The sequence below is a fragment of the Corvus cornix genome, chromosome 3 (genome assembly GCF_000738735.6).
Source record: "Corvus cornix cornix isolate S_Up_H32 chromosome 3, ASM73873v5, whole genome shotgun sequence".
Lineage (NCBI taxonomy): Eukaryota > Metazoa > Chordata > Aves > Passeriformes > Corvidae > Corvus > Corvus cornix.
This window is the reverse complement of record NC_047056.1, coordinates 81,732,889-81,752,380: the sequence shown is the minus strand read 5'-3', so window position 1 is coordinate 81,752,380 and position 19,492 is coordinate 81,732,889. Positions and strand designations below refer to the sequence as shown.

Below are 19,492 nucleotides of genomic sequence, written 5' to 3'. Positions count from 1 at the left end.
ATCTCTACAGGCATTTCAGTGATTACAGTGATGCAGTATTAATTCCAGACTGGGAATGAGTGTTACTCAATGGTATTGCATTTGGAAATTACGGCTTCAAGACAGGAAGGTCTCATTTGTGCCTTGTATGGTTCTTACAGCAACTTCATGACTTTTCTGTCTCTATCCCATCTGCCATCTGCCTTAGTGATTTGGGAGAAAAATATTATGTGACACATAGTTCAAGACTATGACATTTCAAACTGTTTAGAGGAAAGACTGTCTGAGAGATGCAAATAGTATGAAATAAGCAGAAAGGAGGGAACAAAGATTATTACTCAGCAATATTCAGAGCTCTGCAGTGAATGAATTACAGGCTTTGATTATTTATTTTGTCATGTACAAAGATGACTGCTGTCTTTTAGTTGATAAGCATGTAAAGAGTTCAACATCTTTTAAGCTGCTGATCTAAGTGAAAAATGCAAATGCCTGTGTATCATGTTAAACAGAAGAAGCCAAATAGTTAATTCTTTGAGGAGTATACACCAAATAGATAAGGAATACTTACAAACTCTTATTGCTGTTTTTTTCATGCTGCTGACTTGTAATGCTATTTTTTCATGCATCACTCATAATGGTGATCAGTGATCAATGAAAAAAATTTATAACATGCTGTTTTTCCCAGATTATTTTCACAATTTTTTCAGCTTACCAGGAGAGGCTATTTAAAAATGAAATGTATTTCTTGGTCTGTAGGTAGACTTTCTTTTGTGTACATTTAAAAATTTCTATAATTAGTGATTCTTGGGCTAACGTATTAAAAGGTTCAATGCAGCAATTAAATATAGCTCTATTGTGTGTCAAGAAATATCTGTCTCAAAGATGAGGCTTGGTTTGGTGTTTGTCATTGAAGAGAATTCCATTGAGATCAGTGGCAAATGCATATATTTTGTGACAAGTTTCTGTGTATGCTAATGCTTCCTTGTCCTGCCCTAACCCATCAAATGTCATTGGCTTGCTGTAGCTCTCAGTAGCTGAAAGATGATGAAGCTTTATGGAAATGAGTAATTGTGGAATGACTTTGGTTGAGTACAAGTAGCACTAGAAGGCATATGATTCACCTTAGTAATGTTTTTAAGCACTGGAAGAAGTTCTTATTTTAGTGTAGTCTAACCTTTTTATTAGTTTTAGCTTGGATATGGAAGACATATGGAACATGCTGGAAGATTATAATAGTGGCATTTTCCAGAAAATAGAATCATAGTTTCTGAAACTCAAGTCTATCTATTAAAGGAAAGATTGCTGAATATTAACCTTTGTTAATATGATACAACTTCAGACTTTTTGTTGCATACAATTGGTCCAGAAAACAGGAATAATAAAACCTGCACATTTGTATAGACTTGAGTCATCACGTGATCTTGCTCAGCTGATATAGAGAAGTAATGTTTTACCTTTATCCTGAGCACTGCAGCTTTAGTCCCTCTTCTGGGGAAAAAGAAGTTTTATCCAAATTATTGGTTTGAGTGATAGACATCAAAAAGATCAAATTAATTGTTGTAAGGGCAACAGAGTTATTACTTAAATGGAAAACAACTATTGTTTCATGGTATTTTTATAAATTATGGGCAAATTACTGAGTGCTAACTCTGTGTTAATGATTTAAAAATCGTAACAGCATAGTAGGAGTGTTCCATGAAACAGAAGCCTGAAAAAACCCCCAGAGAACTCTCAGATGTCTGTTCCATGGGTTTTGGATTTGGACTTACCATCTTTTCCCTTCCCATGCAATGTTGTGAAGGCACAGAAATGAATTTATTTCTTTACTTTGGAAAACATTATGATAAAGAATGAAAAATAATTACTTTTAAAAAGTAAAAAATTGCATGAGGAGTTAAGCTTGTTTTTCTATGAATTTGTGTCCCATAGTTTCTACCTTCCACCATTCTATGTCCTCCATTTACCTACGTTAAGATGCTCAGCTCCTTTCTAAAATGGATGGCTAGATAAAAAGCGACAGGGACAATTTGTTGGTGCTTACTGGCTGCTGCTGAAAGAGGTGTGGGAGAGCTAGTGCTAAGTGCAGCTTGTCTTTTATGAGGTTACAAAGTTAGTAGGAGTACTAATCTACCTCATAGGGACTGATTTTTACCAAGCTTTTAGGAACTTAATATTTTTAAGACTTGCATTTGGCTGCAAAATGTCTATCAGGACACTGAAAAATGGACAGAAAAATGAGATCAGGTTGCGGGACCCTCATTATCTTGGCTGACAGGCTGAAAATTAATATATACCTAGAAAATGACTATTCCTTCTTCTAGGTCAGATAGGGAGAGAGTGTAACTGATAGAAAAGAAATGGAGATTGTAGAAGAAATGACATGAGGATTGCTGAGATGGTTTGGATGAAGAGAGCACAAAAGATAGAAGGGAGAATAGGACAAAATATGACACTGAAAGAATGAAAAGAGAAGATGAGTTGGTTGTTGCTTTAGAATAAATGGGAAGTAATACAAAAAAAATATATTAAGAAGAACATAAACAAGGGATACTGTAATTTTTAAAGCATAGGTTTGCAAGATACTTGGCACAAAATTCTGTAAACAATCTGTTATTCAAATAGTTGTCACATCTATCACTTCACCTACTAATGCTTCTTTTTGGAAGGGCCAGAGATGGCACAGCTCTCATTTTCAGACACCTACTTGATCATCCTTGTCCACTTAATATTTTTGTTTAATTATTTATTTTGCTCAGATCTTTCCCTTCTATTGTCTCGTGCTTTCCCATATAGTCCATGTTAGTAATTCAGATACTAAGTCCAGTAAAGCCTAAGTGGGTTCAACATCTTCAGTGAAATGAATTCCGCTGTCTATGATGAAATTAATGAATTTATGGATCAGAATTGGAAGTAATTTAGGATATAGGAATGAAACAGATGCTGGATGCACAGATGCTGAAGCTCCTGCTTCTTTGGGAGCTTTAGTGAAACAAAGCCTCACTGCTGTCCTGCTCATGCTACAATTCCCGGTATGAACCAGAGTGAAAAACAAACAAGGGGTATGCCACTAGTGGTATTGCCAGCACTTTTCTCAGTTCCTTTCTCCATACCTTACAGAATCCAGGTATTTTCTTTCCAGAACTTGGCATGTCTCTTGCCATGGCCTTTTCTTTTTTCTTGCTGTTCTTTGTGGATACAAGAAAATTCTTGCTAGCAGCAATATTGTATCCACAGTTCTTTGTCAACATTCCTGCACTTTTCATTTTCCAGAATTCATGTTTTTCTTCTGTCTGTTCTGCCTTCAAGTTCTTGTATTCTCACAGTCTTCCTCTTCATCTACAACTTTAAGGAACAGCACTTCTATTTTAATCTTTCTCTTTGGATCAAAGCATGTTTTTTGCTGGGACACTCTAACTATTGTTTGTCCTCATGGTTATTTGAATTGTGTTAGAAGCTACTGAGCAATTCAGTGGGGGAAAATGAAGTATTATTGTCTTCAGCAATAAAATTCCAGTCTGTTTTACTTATTTTATTGGTGACCTGATGCTATTTTTCTCCTTTCTTTTAAGAGCAGTTGCTGGCTTTTTTCAAGCTCTCCAAACCTATATAGTTAGCTTCAATAAAATTATTCTGAAGAGACCAGTTATGTGGGTCGTATCTGGCAGCGTAGTGTTTTGCTTCTGGATGAATACTGCCAAGAATTGTTCCAGACAGTGTTTTTGTGTGTGTGTTGGGGTGTGAGTATGGCAGTGAATTAGCTGGCCTGTCCTTAGATCCTCCAGAATAGCTGGGGAAGTTGTCTATCTGGTGTTTTTCACAGAAAGTATAGTACAGTAGTTGCGTTAGTAGAAGATGTATGAATCTTACAAATAACTGGATTGTCCATGGGAGCCCTTTAAGAATTGTCCAGGATCCCATCTGTTTTTCAAGAATAAAAGAATAGCTGAGGCACTGTTCATCCTCGTGTTTTATAACTCAGCTTTGCTGTCTGACTTTTTGATGTGACTCTAGAGAATCAGAGCACCTGGAAGAGCAAGGGTACTGAACAGAGAGAATGGTGGTGGCTGTGAGGAAGGGGGATAAATAAAGCTATCTAGATGCTCTTAGTATTTCAGGTACCTTTATAGAGATAGATCCCTCTAAGATTTTGGGACTTTCATCTTATGGAATGTGGGTGTTTTCTCTGCCTTTTTGGCTGTGGAAGACTGCAGTCTTTCCTTAAAGGTTATCTTGGAGGAACCTCAAAAAACACTCAGACTTAAAAGCTTGGATTTTATTCTTTTATGACGAAGTATTATAGTGAAAAGGAGATGTACTCTTACAGCCTGATTATTCCAGGAATTTGAGGGACAGATGAAATTTTCAAAACCTGAACATATTAATAAACAAGATGCATATAATTTCTGAAAAGCAAGAGGAGGGCTAACTAATCTCAAATTTTAATTTATTAATAGACTTACAACATTTAAGGCCTAAAATAAGTGCTGAATTTGAACATGAATATAGAAAACTGAAGAAGCAAGTTAATTTATGAAGACACTAATTTGTAATGTTTAACAATTAATTAAAACTCTGAAAAGTACTTCTCTCCATGGAATGTCAGATGAATGTGGTGATGCCACACAAACCTGACGGGTGTCTTATAATGTGTTAATGAAGATTTTTGGGATGAGAAGGATCTCTTTAGTGCAAAGGATCTCTTTGGTGCAGTATTGTTCATCTGTATTTTCTGAGACTTCCTAATTTTGCTCCCATAAACAGGGAATTAAAAAGTGTAGAGGATGAAGGGAGGATAGATCTGTCCATGGTGTTTTATTAATTACTGGTCACACTGGTGAAGGTTGGAAGCTGCTGCAAAAGTTCTTGTTTTCTGAAACCTTTGCTGTTAAATTTTATGTTTGAGGCTGTACACAGAGAAGGATTATTTGAACAGATGTATTTAATTGTGGTCAAGTAGGCAAATATATTTCAAAGTATTGAGGAATCACGAGTTGCCAGTCCAATGGATTCATGAATATTTTCCTTAAGTTTAGTTGCCATTATACTTTAAATGTCTATTTAAGGAATCTGCTCATAGTTATTGCTAGAACACAGTGACTGGGAGATCTAGAGGCATCTGGTTAAAAGAAGTATTTTTTAATATTCATGCTACTTATTTCAGTAGTGTAGCAGATTGTATGTGGAGAGCTCAGAAGTAAACATACTTTGCACCAAATGTTTATTAAAATTATTAATTGTCACTATTAAGGGGAGATTCCAGTGCCAGAAAGTAAATGAGATGTGAAGAGGTGGAGGAAAAGAATGCAATAAAGTCAGTGCAGTGTATATAAAGTTATAAGAATGAGCCAGATGGGTTTTATTTTTAAATTTACTTTTGAATTCTGAATCAGTTTTCTTCCCAAACCAATTCATTGTAGTTTGTATGTAGCAATTTGTCTTAAGGATATCAAAAAGCCATGCTGTGGAATTCCAGAAATACTTTTTCTTTGCCTATCTCTTAATGAAGTTGATTGCTGTGTTGTTACATACTTTTAAGTTAAACGGGAGTACCCATCTGCACAAAACATAAATTGTCCCCACAATCCATGACTATTATTATCACCTATTGTTTTCTCAGCAATTTTCTGTTTTAGGGTATGTAGAATGATGATACAAAAGTATTAGAAGAGGGTTTGTAGCACAGTTGTATTAAAAGAGTAAGTTTACTGAAAGGCATTGGAGACTTAGTCACTACTTGATAGAATGTTAGTCCTTTTAGTCTGCTTTAACCCTCTCCTATTAAAAATTATATCAAGCAGCCCAGACTGTATTGAGATGCACCCTGCTGTGTGTCATACCTCATTTCTCTTTTCACAGTCTCAGCTCTTTAAATTGCAAGTTCTTTGGAGAGGAATTCTCTGCTACTCTTTATAGGCTACTCTACACATTGGCGATCTGTCTTTGGTTCTTGACTTTGCAGGAAGCTTATAAATCTCTATGTTGATCATCTCAGCCATACCCTGACAATGTTGTGTAGGGTATAAAGGCCATAACTGTTTTACTATCACCTCTTCATTGCTTCTTAGGATGTTCTACCTAGCCCTGGAGCAACCCCTTTTGGTTTTGACTGCAATTTTTAAAATTTTCTATGTTACTTTGCATTATTCCTGTGCTTGTTTTCATTCTTCCTTATCTCTGCACCACCGTCTTCATACTACAACAGTTTTTGGTGCTATGCAGGAAAAACCCACATTAGTACTTTAGAATTATTTTTGGCATTGATAGTGTAAAATGATACATACTGGAATATTAAATACTAGTATGTTGAGTCAGTAAGTTTTATGGTAGTGTTAACATTTCTCTGCAAGTTGTTTCATATGTGCATCCCTGCTGTGGTCACATTAGTTCTTTATGAACTGTTCCTGCCATACATACAATGGGGGAAAAGATCCGTCCTGATGTGGATTTCAGTATGCAACATCAGCATAACAACAGAAATTCTGCCTCTGGGCACCACTGAAAAGAGCCTGGCTCAGTCTTGTTTGCACCCTCCCTTTGCGTATGTAGATACATAGATGAGGTCCCTTCATCCCAGTTCCTTAATCATCCCTGTGGCCTGTTGTTGGACTCTCCAGTATGTCCATGTCTTTCTTACTGAGGAGCACAGAACCAGATCCAGCATTCCAGGTGTGGCCTCACCAGTGCTGAGCAGAGGGGCAGCATCACCTCCTTTGTCTGGCTGCCAGCACTCCTCCTAATGCAGTCCAGGACACCATGTGCCTTCTTTGCTGCAGGGGCACATTTCTGGCTCATGGTCAATGTGATGTCCCTTTCCTGCCAGGCTGCTTTCCAGCTGTGCAGCCCACAGTGTGCACAGGTACATGGAGTTGTTCCTCCCCAAGGGCAGGACTTGGTGCTTCCCTTTTTTGAACTGCATGAGGTTCCTGTCAGCCTGTCCAGGTCTCTCCAAATGGCAGCACAGCTCCTTCAGCCTATCAGCTGCTCCTCCCAGTCTGGCGTCATCTGCACCTCTGCTGAGGGTGTACTGTCCACCCCATCATTCAGATGCAGCTGCAGATTTGCCCAAGAAGAAAACACCAATAACATTTTCTAAATAATGATGTAGAGTGCAGTTCTGAAAATGTGTGTTGAGATTGCTGGAGTGCTCCCAGCTGTGGGTCATCTCACTGATACCACTCAAGACTGCTCACAGGTGCATGTCTTCTGCTTCAGTGAGCACTTGGTTGCCTTTATGTGATCAGATTTAAGAGAATGTTAGTATTGCATGAAAGAACTATCAGTAAATACTTTGAAGCTGTTTTTAGTAAAACTAGTGTTCTTCACCCAAACTGAAAGTTTCGTGTGATTTCTGAATGTATTAAAGAGATGAGGAAAAGTAAGCATGGCCTTGCTAAGGCTTAATCTGTGATAAGTGTCTGGATCTGTGGACAAAGGATAAGCAATGAATGACACCTTGACTGCAAAAAAGCTTTTGTTACTCTCAGAATACTCCTGTATCCAATGAACAGCTCTGGTGCAGTGGACAGCTGGATAGGCAAAATGCTGTTTGTGTGCTTGCATGGTCATGGTTAGTGGGTAGAGTACAATATTCTACATGCAAGCCAGTGACAAGCAAGGGACTGCAGGGGTCTATACTAGGGCCTGTCTTCCCTCTCTTCCTTCACCCATGCTACTGTTAGCATCCTCTTCTGTTTCTGCCTTTGCATTCTCTTTGCATTCTGCCTTTGCATCCCAGCTTTTCTCTGTGCTCCAGATTATATGCGTGTTGCTTCCCCTTCCTTTGAGCTCTCATTAGGATTTTCTTCCAGCTATATATTGCTAGTACGAAGGAGTTGGTAAAAGAAGAAGCCAGGTAGAAGCACAGTTGGACTGATCGTTTTGGAGAGAACAGATTTAAAGGGGCCATGTAAAATGAACTTAAGTTTATTTTTTGGAGCTTTGCTCCTTATTAGAAATCAATATTCAAAGGCATAGTATTAATTTTCAAAGAGCTGAGTGAACAGTATGGCAGCTGTCTACAAAATGTTACATTTTACTGCATGGTTTGATAATTTATTTGATGAAGCATTAATCATTTGGTTTGAGGTAAATGTCATACATTTCTAATACTTCTCTTAATTTTCCTACTCTCTGTTGTTGTCACTGTTTCCTGTTAGTGTTGTCTCCTCCTGTGTTTTGCTTCTCCTTGATAGAAACCAGACTCAAAGTGTCTTCATCTTTGTGCTCTTTGCAGTCTGGGAACCCTAAAGGATCTCCTCATTGTCATTCTTGACATGTAAATTAGTTATCACAGATTCTTTTGGTTTGGGGAAACTCATTCTGCACTTCCAAAGCTGGCAGTAGGTCTGAGCCTGGCCCAGCAGCCCTGGCTGTGCCATCTTCAGTCAATGAATTCCAGACTTGTAGGTCAGAAAGCACAAACCTCGGTTGCATCAGCTGAAAAAGCAGACAGGAGTGGATTAGAAGCCTCTGTTTCGGTTAAGTAGTAACAGAAGATTAAGATTTGTGCTCTGCTAATGTGAATCAGTTCAAATTGTTTAGCTGTTTCTCTCAAGCTAGAAAGGTGATGGACTTGTTTTCCACTCCCTGCTGTTAATCAGCATGCTCATCTATTACAGAAGTGCCTATGTTTTTTTCATTTTATTGTTTGAGAAATTTTGGTTAAAGATTTTTGTCCAATGGCCTTCCCAAGTGATGTAATAAAAACGACTTCTTTTTCTTTCCAAGTAATTTTATCTTTGATCTTCCTAGATTGTTGCCAGTGTTAGGCTAGGATTCTTTGCTATACAATTGCAATACTGTGATAATGTTTGTTATACTTAACAGAATCTTAACAGAAGGAGGGGAAGGCTGACTGTCTCCTTACCAGTAGTTGAGAAATCTCATTCATGCTTTGGGCTGTTGAGCTGATGAAATAATGTTTTTTCATGTCATTTGTTTATCTCATAATTGTCTTGATTTTATTGAAAAATGTCTCAATGAATTTCAGTTCACTTTTGGAAGTGTAGTGTAGACACTGTGATAGAGTACATCTCTCATTTTCCTTCTCTGGAAATTTAGTTCTGTTGAAACCCACAGCAAATGATGTTGTTTTGTTTCTTTTTCCATTTTTTCTTCAATGTTAAGAATTATTTTTGTTGGTAGGAGCTTTAAAGAGGGCATACTTTTCCTATCTTTTCCTTCTTCTAGAAGAAGGCACTCTTGGGCAACTGATCACTATAATTTGCAAACTAGAACATGACTGTTCGGAAGCTGCAGGGCTTTCTTGTGTCCAGGGTACTAGGACACAACCAGTTCCCCTTCCCTTCTATTCCTTCTCTTAGGACCTTAGGAGAAAAAAATGGTGCTTGAGGATCTATTCGGTTTTCCAGAGATCCCACAAATCCAGTGAGATTCATCTGCTGGGATATCTGGAAACTGGGGACGGAATAACTGCATTTGCTAGGACTGTCAGTGTATCACATGCACAAACTGTAGTTAGGATGTGTCATTCTGTGGATCTGCATGTGCTGAGTGAATGTAATCCTCAGTGATTTATCTGGCAGATTATGTTACATATTTCTCTGTGGGAAGTGCTGAATAGAAATCTGGGATCTTATTTCTATCTCTATGCTCGTGGTGTTCAGTACCAAGAATGCTGCTATGCAATTTGTTATTGAAACATTAAAGGGAAAGTAGAACTAATGGGCTGGGGAAAGTAGCCTCCCTCAGGTTTTACATTTTCCAAGCACAAATTCATTAAAGCTGGTCTAAAAATGAAAAAGGGAAATGTTTTTCAAGACATTTATTGAAACTTTACCAAGTAATTTTTTTTTTAAATCTCCCGTATTCTGATTTGTTTTTGGTAAAAGCACATACCAATTAATGTTCATTTTTATACAGTTTTATAATTGCTTCATACATGCTTAGTACAAAATGGGATACAATAAAAATATAATTTCAGTACTTTTACCAGCTTTTTAAAAATTATTGTGGAAAGCTAGTTTTTCGATGATGCAGGAAATTTTTATAGTCTCTAAAGAACACAATCAAAAGTATGCAAAAATATAAAGGGGAAAATGAACATTAAAAAAATTCCTTTTCTGTAAGAGATGGAAAATCGATTTTTCTGAAAACAGGATTTTCTTTTTAAAGAAAATTGCCAGCTTACCATTGTGACAAAATAACAACTTTATAAGAAAAGTTTTACTTTGATAATTTCTTTACAGGCAGTGTCTGTGTTACTGAAGCAGCTGTTTACTGGAAGTAGTGGTGTTGCTATGTGTGGAGAGCAGTAGTGTTAAATGTAGTTTAGTGTCAAACTCATTTTGGTTTAAAACTGCTTTCTCCTAAGTAAGGGTGGAATATGTTACTGGTAGTGTCAGCATTTGGATTTCAAAGTGCTTGGAAGTGCCAGGCTTGCATTGTTTTCTTCTGTCATCGGTGCCTGTAGGAGAGGAGAAAACATCCCACATAATGAATTGAGAGTTGAACAGAAAAATGATTATAAAAACTCTTGGATAGAGAGTGTGGTCAGGGAGGTTGAAAACAATTCGCACAACTGCTTCACTGTGAAAACACTGGGCTGCAGTTCAGAAAACCTTCAGAGTGCACCTTGAAAGCATTTGTTTTGCAAAGGCATTAGGTTTTTTTACATTTCCTTATCAGTGATCATGCCTTTAGCCTTTTGCTCTGATGCAGCGTCAGTTGTTGTCCTTGTGAATGACACCAAGCTAAAACAGTCATGACAATGAAATTGAAGTGAAAAAGTATAGTCAGTCCTGGTTTCTGATTTTGTTTTGGTGTTAATTTAATAGTGTGAAGCCCTAGAGTCTCTTCTCTGATGACTGGATATAGCAGAGGTGACATTGGTGTGCTGTAACCTGGGTCTCTGCTGCCTTCCAGAGGGAGAGAGCACTGCTGAAGCTTTTTGTGTGCAAATCCTGATATGCCTTTCATCTCTAAATCTGTCTCTGAAGTGGTGTTTGCTGCTCTGTGCTAACTGTACAGGACAAATCAGATTATCCCCTCCAGCTGGCTTTCCCTGTAGCCCTCTCAGTGTTGATATGTCAGGGATGGGCTGGGAAAAAGGAGTTCTGGGCAGGGTAGGACCTCTCTCTTTTGGACCCCAGGGTTGTATCATCTGAACTGGTCTGTGACAGCACAGAGTGACCATACAAAGAGAAGCCGTACTCTCTAAGTGCCTGAATGTTGCCTCTGACTTCCCTTTATGGTCTGTTACTAAAGATGGCAAAAAAAAAAAACTCAATTTTCATTTAATTTGAGATGTGGTATACATACAGAATCTCTTGGTGCCCTCTGAAGTATATCTGGACTTAGAGATCAGCAAGCAACAACTTCTAGTTGTAAAGAAGGAACATTTTTGTCAGTGCCAATCTCTTAAGCCATACCATGTTCTTTGAAGACATATTTTCAAAAATACTCTCCATGAGCTGCAGAATGTGCATGCATTTCGAAATTTTATTTTTTTACTTAGGTAAGCAAAAGTGTAAATCCTGGGGTTTTGGAAGACAGAATGGGGGTGTTGAGGAAATAGGGGAGAATCAAGCCTTTACAGAAATACAAGTGTCTGGTTGTGAGGGGAGAAAACACATCATTCTTTGAAAAGCCAGCCTTTTCTCTAGCTACTCCAGTTTAAAAAAGCCACTCCATCTGTCCACCTTTTAAAAAGGTGGTAAGATGAGGGTGATTGATTCTATACTGGACAATTTGCTACACTTTGCTGATTTAGCCACTGTTTTCTCCAGTTTTTTGCAGTGTATTTCCCGTTAAGTTTGAAGGTTGAGGACTGTATTACTTGATGTTACTGAGCTGCATTTATTTGTTGTGTAAATGCTCTTCTGAATATTGGGCTTTGGTTATCCTGGAGGTTGAATGATCACCTTATTTGAATTAACAGGGACTAATGTTTTGCCACGGATTTAAAAAGTGAAATTAATGTCTTATAGACGAGCGTTGATACCTGCAAGTAATCATTGACCATGTCTGCTGTGCCCTATAGATAGTAGAGCAGCTAGTTTTGAAATTTGCACTTTTAACTGATTAACTATTTTGCTTCCAGGAAATAAGGTTAAATTTTCATTTGAAGATACAGAACATTCTAGGACACAACCAATGTATGAAAATGTTGGGGGTTTTTGGCGGGTTTTGTTCTAAGCTATACGGACTGAAACATTTTTATATTGTAATATATATTTAAAAATTGTGTTTAGAAGAATCACATCTGTTGCTATTGTCTGCTGTTTTTACTGTATAGTGCTGTCATATGTAAGGTAGAAAAAACAGTATCATAATTAAAATTAAGAGGGTATACAAAGACCCAATGTTTGCTGAAAAAAGTCTCTTGATCAGGAATTTACAAGTCTGATACCTTAAGGAGCAATTTTTCTACAGAAAATCTGTACCAAATCAATTAGGGAGAATGATCCATAAACATGGAAGACATTATCAAGAAAGAAGCAGCTATTCAAAAATAATTAGAAATACATGATCAACAGTTCAGCCTTGTTTGAGAACATTTAATAGGTGCTTACAAAATAAATTGCCACAGTTTGAAAAGTAAGACATTAGTACTGACCTGACTCTAACTGTATGGCATAGAAAGGCAGTGTTAGTTAATGGAAATCATAAAGTCTCAAGGTCCTGCAAAGTTGGATTTTCAACCTGTTTTTTTAATATTTCTATCAAATATCTGGAAGACATTATAACCATTGCTGGTAAAAAGAGGTAAGAAATAGCTAAGAAACAGATGAAATAGACTGTTACTGATAAAGAGAAGATAAGATCATTAACTGAGCTAAGCTAAGGAACATAAGATATTTTTCAGCATATCTAAATACAATTTTGTGTCTTGAAATAAAGGCACACTATATTTTCATCTTTATTCCAGGAAGCCATTATCCTTTAACCTTCTTTCCCACAAGCAAGGAGTTGCAGTTATCAGAAAAATCTGGACTTGTCCTGTTATGCTTTGGCCAACAGGCCTTATACATCCAAGAGCCACAGTACTGAGGCTGCATTATCTCTGTATTTGATGTTGCTCTGAAAAAATCTGGAATGCTGGTTCCAGATGGGTGTGCTTCAAGAAGGACATAGAAAACTGGAGATGATTCAGGCTAGGGTTGTAAGAATGATGAAGAAATTGGAAATGGGCTGTTTGCTGAAAGATTTAGAACTCAGTTTGCTTAATTTAGCAAAATTGTGGTTAAGAGACCATTTGATCACAGTCTTAATATATTCATTTGGGAGCTGAAATATGATAATAGATAGTGTCTCCTTCTAGCAAACAAGAAACAGCAGCTTTGAAGTTAAGTAAGCCAAATTATTTGGAAATAAGGTGCAAAATTGTAACTAGGAAGGGAGTTAAAACCTGGAACAATTTACCAATAGGTATGATGCATTTACACACGCTAGAAATACTTAAGATTGCATGTGTTCCTGAAAAACTCACTGTAGGCTAGGTTGGGTACTAAAAGCACCAAAGCTCTGCATGGTTTCGTACCAGGAGTGATATATATAGTATGTTATACTAGAGCTGAGATATTTGTATGCAGTGCTTGGTGACAGCTGCTTGTTCGCTCTTAACAAGCTCCCACAGACATGGGGTCCTTGAAGCCCCTGGGAATCATATGTAAAAACAAGGATTACTCATACAGTAGAAGCAGGTTACCAAAAAGAGATTATCTTCCCTTCCCTCTCCCTCCCCCTCCCCCCCTTTTCTGTATTATTTACATGGATTCAGTTTGTGAACAGATGAAATAAAGTTATTAATTATTTAGTACAAAAGACCATATTGGATTCAGGAAACCGGTAATGTGAAAATAATTGGAGGCTGAGACATAATGAAGGAATGCATTAAAGGTCCTTTTCTTATTCTTCCCTAAACATTAAATTATCTCTTTGGGGAGATAATTTACTGGACTGGCAGATTCATGGTCCGACCCCATGTGAATTTGCCTATATGCTTTTTAGCAGTGTTTGATTATACTCTGTTATATTCTGAGAAATGGGATCTGTAACTTCAATGATAGCTTGTAATGTATCAAAATGTGAACCTCTCAGAACAAGTATATGCAAAAGGATCTTTTTTTAAAATAAAGAGGATTTTAAAAAACCCAAACAGCCAAACTGAACTTTAACACTGATTAGTTGTATCAGTTTTACTATAGCAACTTGTACCCGATTATATCAGTTTTATCATATCAGCTTAAAACTGGAGCATACATTTTGTTCATTGAACTGTTGTTTTGATGTACTGGACAGATTTATAGTGCAGTTAATATCTCTGTTTCTTTAGATACAAGTTTCCAGTGCTGGAAAAAAAACCCCAGGAAATCAGCCTATGTAACTGAATTACTTTCCAGCTGCTGAAATTACTTTTTCTGTTTTGTTTTCAACTCACTTCATAGTACAATATATGGAACATGTTTGTAGCCTGCGACTTGCCAGTACATCTGTGGATGAGCTGTTTAGAACCACTGATTGAATCATTGTTAGAAAAGCAAAAGAGTTAGAAAAATACTTGAATCAGAGAGAAAGCTGCATAATTGGGGCATTGCCTTTATGTATCCTATTATGTAGATTACATGGAGTTGTCTGAGTGGGGAACGTGCTGGTATAGACATTAAATTGAAGATCACAGTGTTCAGAAGGTCTGATCTGATAGCAAGCGCTGTCTTGGGCTCTTCCACTTGACTAATGGTAGATCAGCAGTACACTCTGTACTTATCTTAAATGTCAGACTGTAGCTGTTCTTGAAAGATTAACATAGACAATAATCTGATTATTTTTTTTCTCTGATGTGCATGTCTAGAAGTTTATGAGACTTTTTTTTAATGAGCCTTTTTATTATAATAGTTTTTAAATGTGTATTATGGAAGCTGACGCTTTGCTGCCATATTTCTGACTAATGGTATTTGATAGGTTCGATTCGGGCAATTTAGCATAGTTGCAGTAAACATCTATGTATTTGTTGCGGTGAAGCTTTATATTTCCCATCAGATTAAAAATATTTTGCTTTCATTGTTATGTTTCACAATGAACACAGTTTAGTTTTTTTGATCAAAGATGCTTAGATCATCTATATATATTATGCTATTTATTTATCTGTGAAGTAGATCACATAAAACTGCACAAACATTGAAATCTAAAATTAGAAAATGGTGCTTCTAACTGCCGTGTAAAATTTAAATATGCAGCACTAGTCCACATGTTTTCTTGCTGAAGTTTTTGTTTAGCAATTCTACTTTGTGAATAGCAATGATCCATGACTTTACATAGGATCTGTTTGTACAGAGATACGAGTGAAGTATTTCTTTGTGTCTTTTAGTATTTTGAGGATTCAAATTTTTACTGGCTGCTTGTTAAAATCCTTATTCTATTTCAGAAATGTTACAGTTTGCATTGATAGAGTAAATTCATATAAAATGGGTTCAAATTTATTCTTGATACTTGCTTAAAATAGAGTGGAAAATGTGAATACTTTTATAGTAAGTATAAAAACATCCTATCATCCTGACTCATTTAGTATTTTAGGATAATTTATCGTTCACTGGAAATGCAAGAGGGGAAAAGCAGGTACATTCTAACATTGCTAACAAAGTAATATATTTCATATATTCCACAATTAGTACAAGTAAGAGATCACAAGAGCTGTAATTTGATGACATTTTGGGCATTTGTTTTTCCTTTTTAGTCGGTGGCAAAGACTGGGCGGTTGCTGATTAGCCATGAGGCTCCCTTGACAGGAGGATTTGCATCTGAAATCAGTTCCACAGTTCAGGTACATGGGTTATTTGTTTTTAAATGTTCTGCATGACTGAATATGGTTGCCTGTAGAAGAAATACTTAACACTACATTAAAAGTTGAGTTTTTATATTTTTTTGAAAGTTATTCTCTTTTGCAGTTTTGTGGATGTTTGCCTTAATTTATCTGAACAGCTGAGAAATCATGTTACCTACTAGGCACTATGCATAGTGTCTGCTAAGCTAGAAATTTAACTTTCACTGCAAAGCAGGGAGAATGGGCACTGTCAGATGCAGGGCAAAAAGCTTCATGTATAGTCTGGTTTTAATGTTCTGTTTTATTTTTCTCATATGCTTATCCCTTGAGCTTCTTAAAAATACATTCTAGGAATGTTGAAATCAGACACAGAAAAAGCACTCAGGTCCAGTATGGTATAACACAGTGTGAGTCTACAGAAGTTGTTCACATGTGTTTGTAGTGATGCTCATGCACGTGTTGAGCTTGTATGCACAGAACAGGTTGGAAAGGCTGAGATGTACATCAGTATCAGTTACATCTTGAGCATTAGGTTTTGGAAGTCCTTTTGAGCTTTCTGTTGTGTTTTATACCTGTACCTGCATGGAAATTTTCCCCTTAACTTGATTTCTTTCCATTGTGCATCAGTGGTACTGGTTTGTAGAAACACCTAAATTAAGCGTGTCCATCACTATCTGATTACTCTTCCTTGGTTATTCTAGGATAGTTAAATTATAGGACCAGAGAGAAATGGGATTGTAAAATTCACAAAGTATGAACCATGTAGGCTGTAATTAAAGCTTGGTAATTAGCCTTTTTATAGGAAGGAATGGAGTTATTAGTCCTGGAAGTGTAATTCTGAATAAAATATGCGAAGGAATCAGAATAGTATGTTTCTTTATCTTTGTGGTACAGTTTCTTTTAAAGAGTAGTTGTACTAATTTTAATGCAATTATATTAAGGTAAACTTATTTTTTTCTATCAAAATTTTTTCTCTGTTAAGAACCAAATATTTGATTTCATAGAGATCTCATAGCAGCCCTCCAGTATCTGAAGGGAGCTTACAAGGAAGCTGGAAAATGACTCTTCGCCAGGAACTGTAGTGATAAGAAACAGAGTCATGGATTCAAACTGAAAGAAGGGAAATTTAGGTTAAATGTATGGAAGAAATTCTTTACCGTGAAGGTGGTGAGGCACTCTAACAGGTTGCCCAGAGAAACTGTGGATGCCCCATCCCTGGTTCATGTTCAAGGCCATGTTGAATGGAGGAGCTCCGAGCAACCTGGTCTAGTTGAAGATGTCCCTGCCCATGGCAGAGGTTTGGAACTAGATGAAGGTCCCTTCCAACCCAAACCATTCTATGATTCCATGATTTTTCATCCTTCTAAATCATCAGCATTTGACCTCCTTTCTTTTGTAGATAGTCTCTGATTAAACTAGGAATAATAAAATCATAAGGTACTGCCAGCTGTGAGTGTAGGAAATTAATTTTCTGTATAAATTCTCACAGAAGTGTGAAACAGACTCAAGCAAAAGAGCCTGTCTTCTAGCGTCTAGTGTTATTATCGGCACTTAAGGAGAAAACTATTCTAAGGTGATCAGCAAAGTCAAAATCTAGTGTATAACAAAGGAAAGCATATGTGTTGAATAAAAAAGTGGTCTGAAAAAAAATCTTATCAGTAAATATCATAGGAAGAACATGGGATGCCCAATATATTGCTAAAATTACATGAGTTTTTAATCTCCTCAGACCTCCACTGAGAAAGCTGCTTACATGATTGATCCTTCTTGAGGTGGTGTTTTTCCTATCAGAGATATATCTGACAAATATCACTTGTTTAGGAAACAAAGTCGAAAACACTTTAGTAAAGGGCCATTTATCTCTGTCAATATTGAAAGAAAATATTTGTTTTATTATAGTTGCTCATAATTTTTATATTCATATTTCTTAGGAAACTAGGCTTTATATCTTAAGAAATATTGGTCTATTACATATGCTCCATCAGAATGAATTAGAATATAACTCTTTGCCATTGCGTTTATCCATGACAAGTTTCTTTCATATAAATTGACCAACTTAACTCTGTGTTATAACCATATTTTCATCACTCTGTATATCCATTCTTGAAGATTCTATCATCCATACTAAAATTTTGATATGAGTACTTTAAATATTATACTGCAAAAGAGATTAAAATAAAAAGCATTACAACATTTTAAAGAATAGTATTGCTTTAGGCATAATAAAGACCTTGTTTTTCTTATTCAGTTAAAAATCTTGATCTCTAAATGATCAAGTTAAGTCCATATGTCCAGTATCACTGTGCTGTAAAAATGAAAACAAAAATTGAAATTCTCTTTTCCTGGATACAATGCATACTGAGAATGCCAAAAATTGGGGATTGCAGTTGGCTTTAGTTTCGTCTTACACATGGAAGTAATAAGACTTCAATAAAATGTGTCCAGTTGGATTAGATGATTAGTTTCCATATTGTTATTCCATCCTTGCTGTGAGGTCTCCTCATAGAAATAAGGTGACTAAAAGTACATAGGTTATTTTAAAAATTAGTGGTCACATACACTTCATGGTGATTTACACTTCAAGGAAAAGAGTACAAATGGAAGTGATGGCTTTCACTCATGGACTATAGGAAGAAAATACATTGAATACTTTACTTTTTGCATACGAGAGATTAAAAGCAGCATTTGGAGAGCATGTTAAATCAGATTGGTTGTGTGTCGAGTACAGAATATATTAAAGGGGCACATTATTGCACTAAGTGGTCATTTACTCTGCTCAGACATATAAAACTAAAAACAAGAAGAGGTGGTGTACTTAAAAGTCTACATTATATGACTTTGTCCTTTGCAAAAAAAATTATGTTTCATATGTGATCTCAACAGGTGTTCTGAAGTGAGCAACAGATGCTAGGACAAATTCAGTACAGGTACAGTTAAAAGTCCAAATAGGTTATATTTGGTAGAAAAGCTTGCAAAACTGTCATGTTCAGCAGAGAAAGTGTTAAACTTGCATAAAGCATATGGTTGGAGCACAGTTTGAGAAGCCTTGGGAGAAAGGCCCACTGAGATGTCACTTCCAAAATAATGAAGAATTGTGTGTGGAAATCATCAGTACATTAATCATTTGTAATACACAGAAACATAAATTCAATAACTGTGTCCCTGTTTAAATATAAAAATAAAAAAAAAGGGAAAAAAAAGAGAAAACCAGGGTGTCGGGGTCCCTCCCCCCTTCCACGTAGTCCTGGGAGGGGGGCCCTGGGGGGAGGCATAGGATCTCCCTAGCCCCTGGTCAGCTTCGTTCTGCGTTGGTTGTTTTGTGTTCCCCTGCACGGGCAAGGACCCTCGGGTCCCGTGATTGAGCAGTTCCTCGGCAGAGCCCGGCCATGCGGCTGGAGAAATAAACATCTCTGAAACATCTATCAAGAATCGGTCCATAGATACTTCTTTTCCACGGGCCTCGTTGTTTGATACATCGTGTTACAGAATCCCCACTGTAACAAATGGTGGGGAATTGTGAGCAGAACGATCCCTGATCCCTAAGCGACTGATGTGTGAGTAACTTTGGATTCCTCTTCTTGTTTTTGGTTTGGTATTCCATATCTAAACTATGGAGGAACCGTGGAAAGACTCTTGGCTCTCAGAGCTGCATATGGACATTTATCTTAAACTTGAAAAGATTCTTGAACAACTATTTGTAAAGCTTAGCTTAATTCAAGCTCAAAAGGAACT

At 36.8% G+C, this 19,492-nt stretch overlaps 1 protein-coding gene across 2 annotated transcripts in view; it reads left to right on the top strand.

The window, feature by feature from the left end:
• The window catches only part of BCKDHB (branched chain keto acid dehydrogenase E1 subunit beta), a 116,328-nt gene that overhangs the window by 52,750 nt on the left and 44,086 nt on the right, over positions 1–19,492 (top strand). The window contains exon 9 of one of the 2 annotated variants that reach the window (XM_039569180.1): positions 15,674–15,760. The exons of the other annotated variant lie outside the window; for it this stretch is intronic. Within the exon in view, the coding sequence (XP_039425114.1) occupies positions 15,674–15,760 (87 nt within the window). The remainder of the gene's footprint in view (positions 1–15,673; positions 15,761–19,492) is intronic. 2 annotated transcript variants of the gene reach the window in all.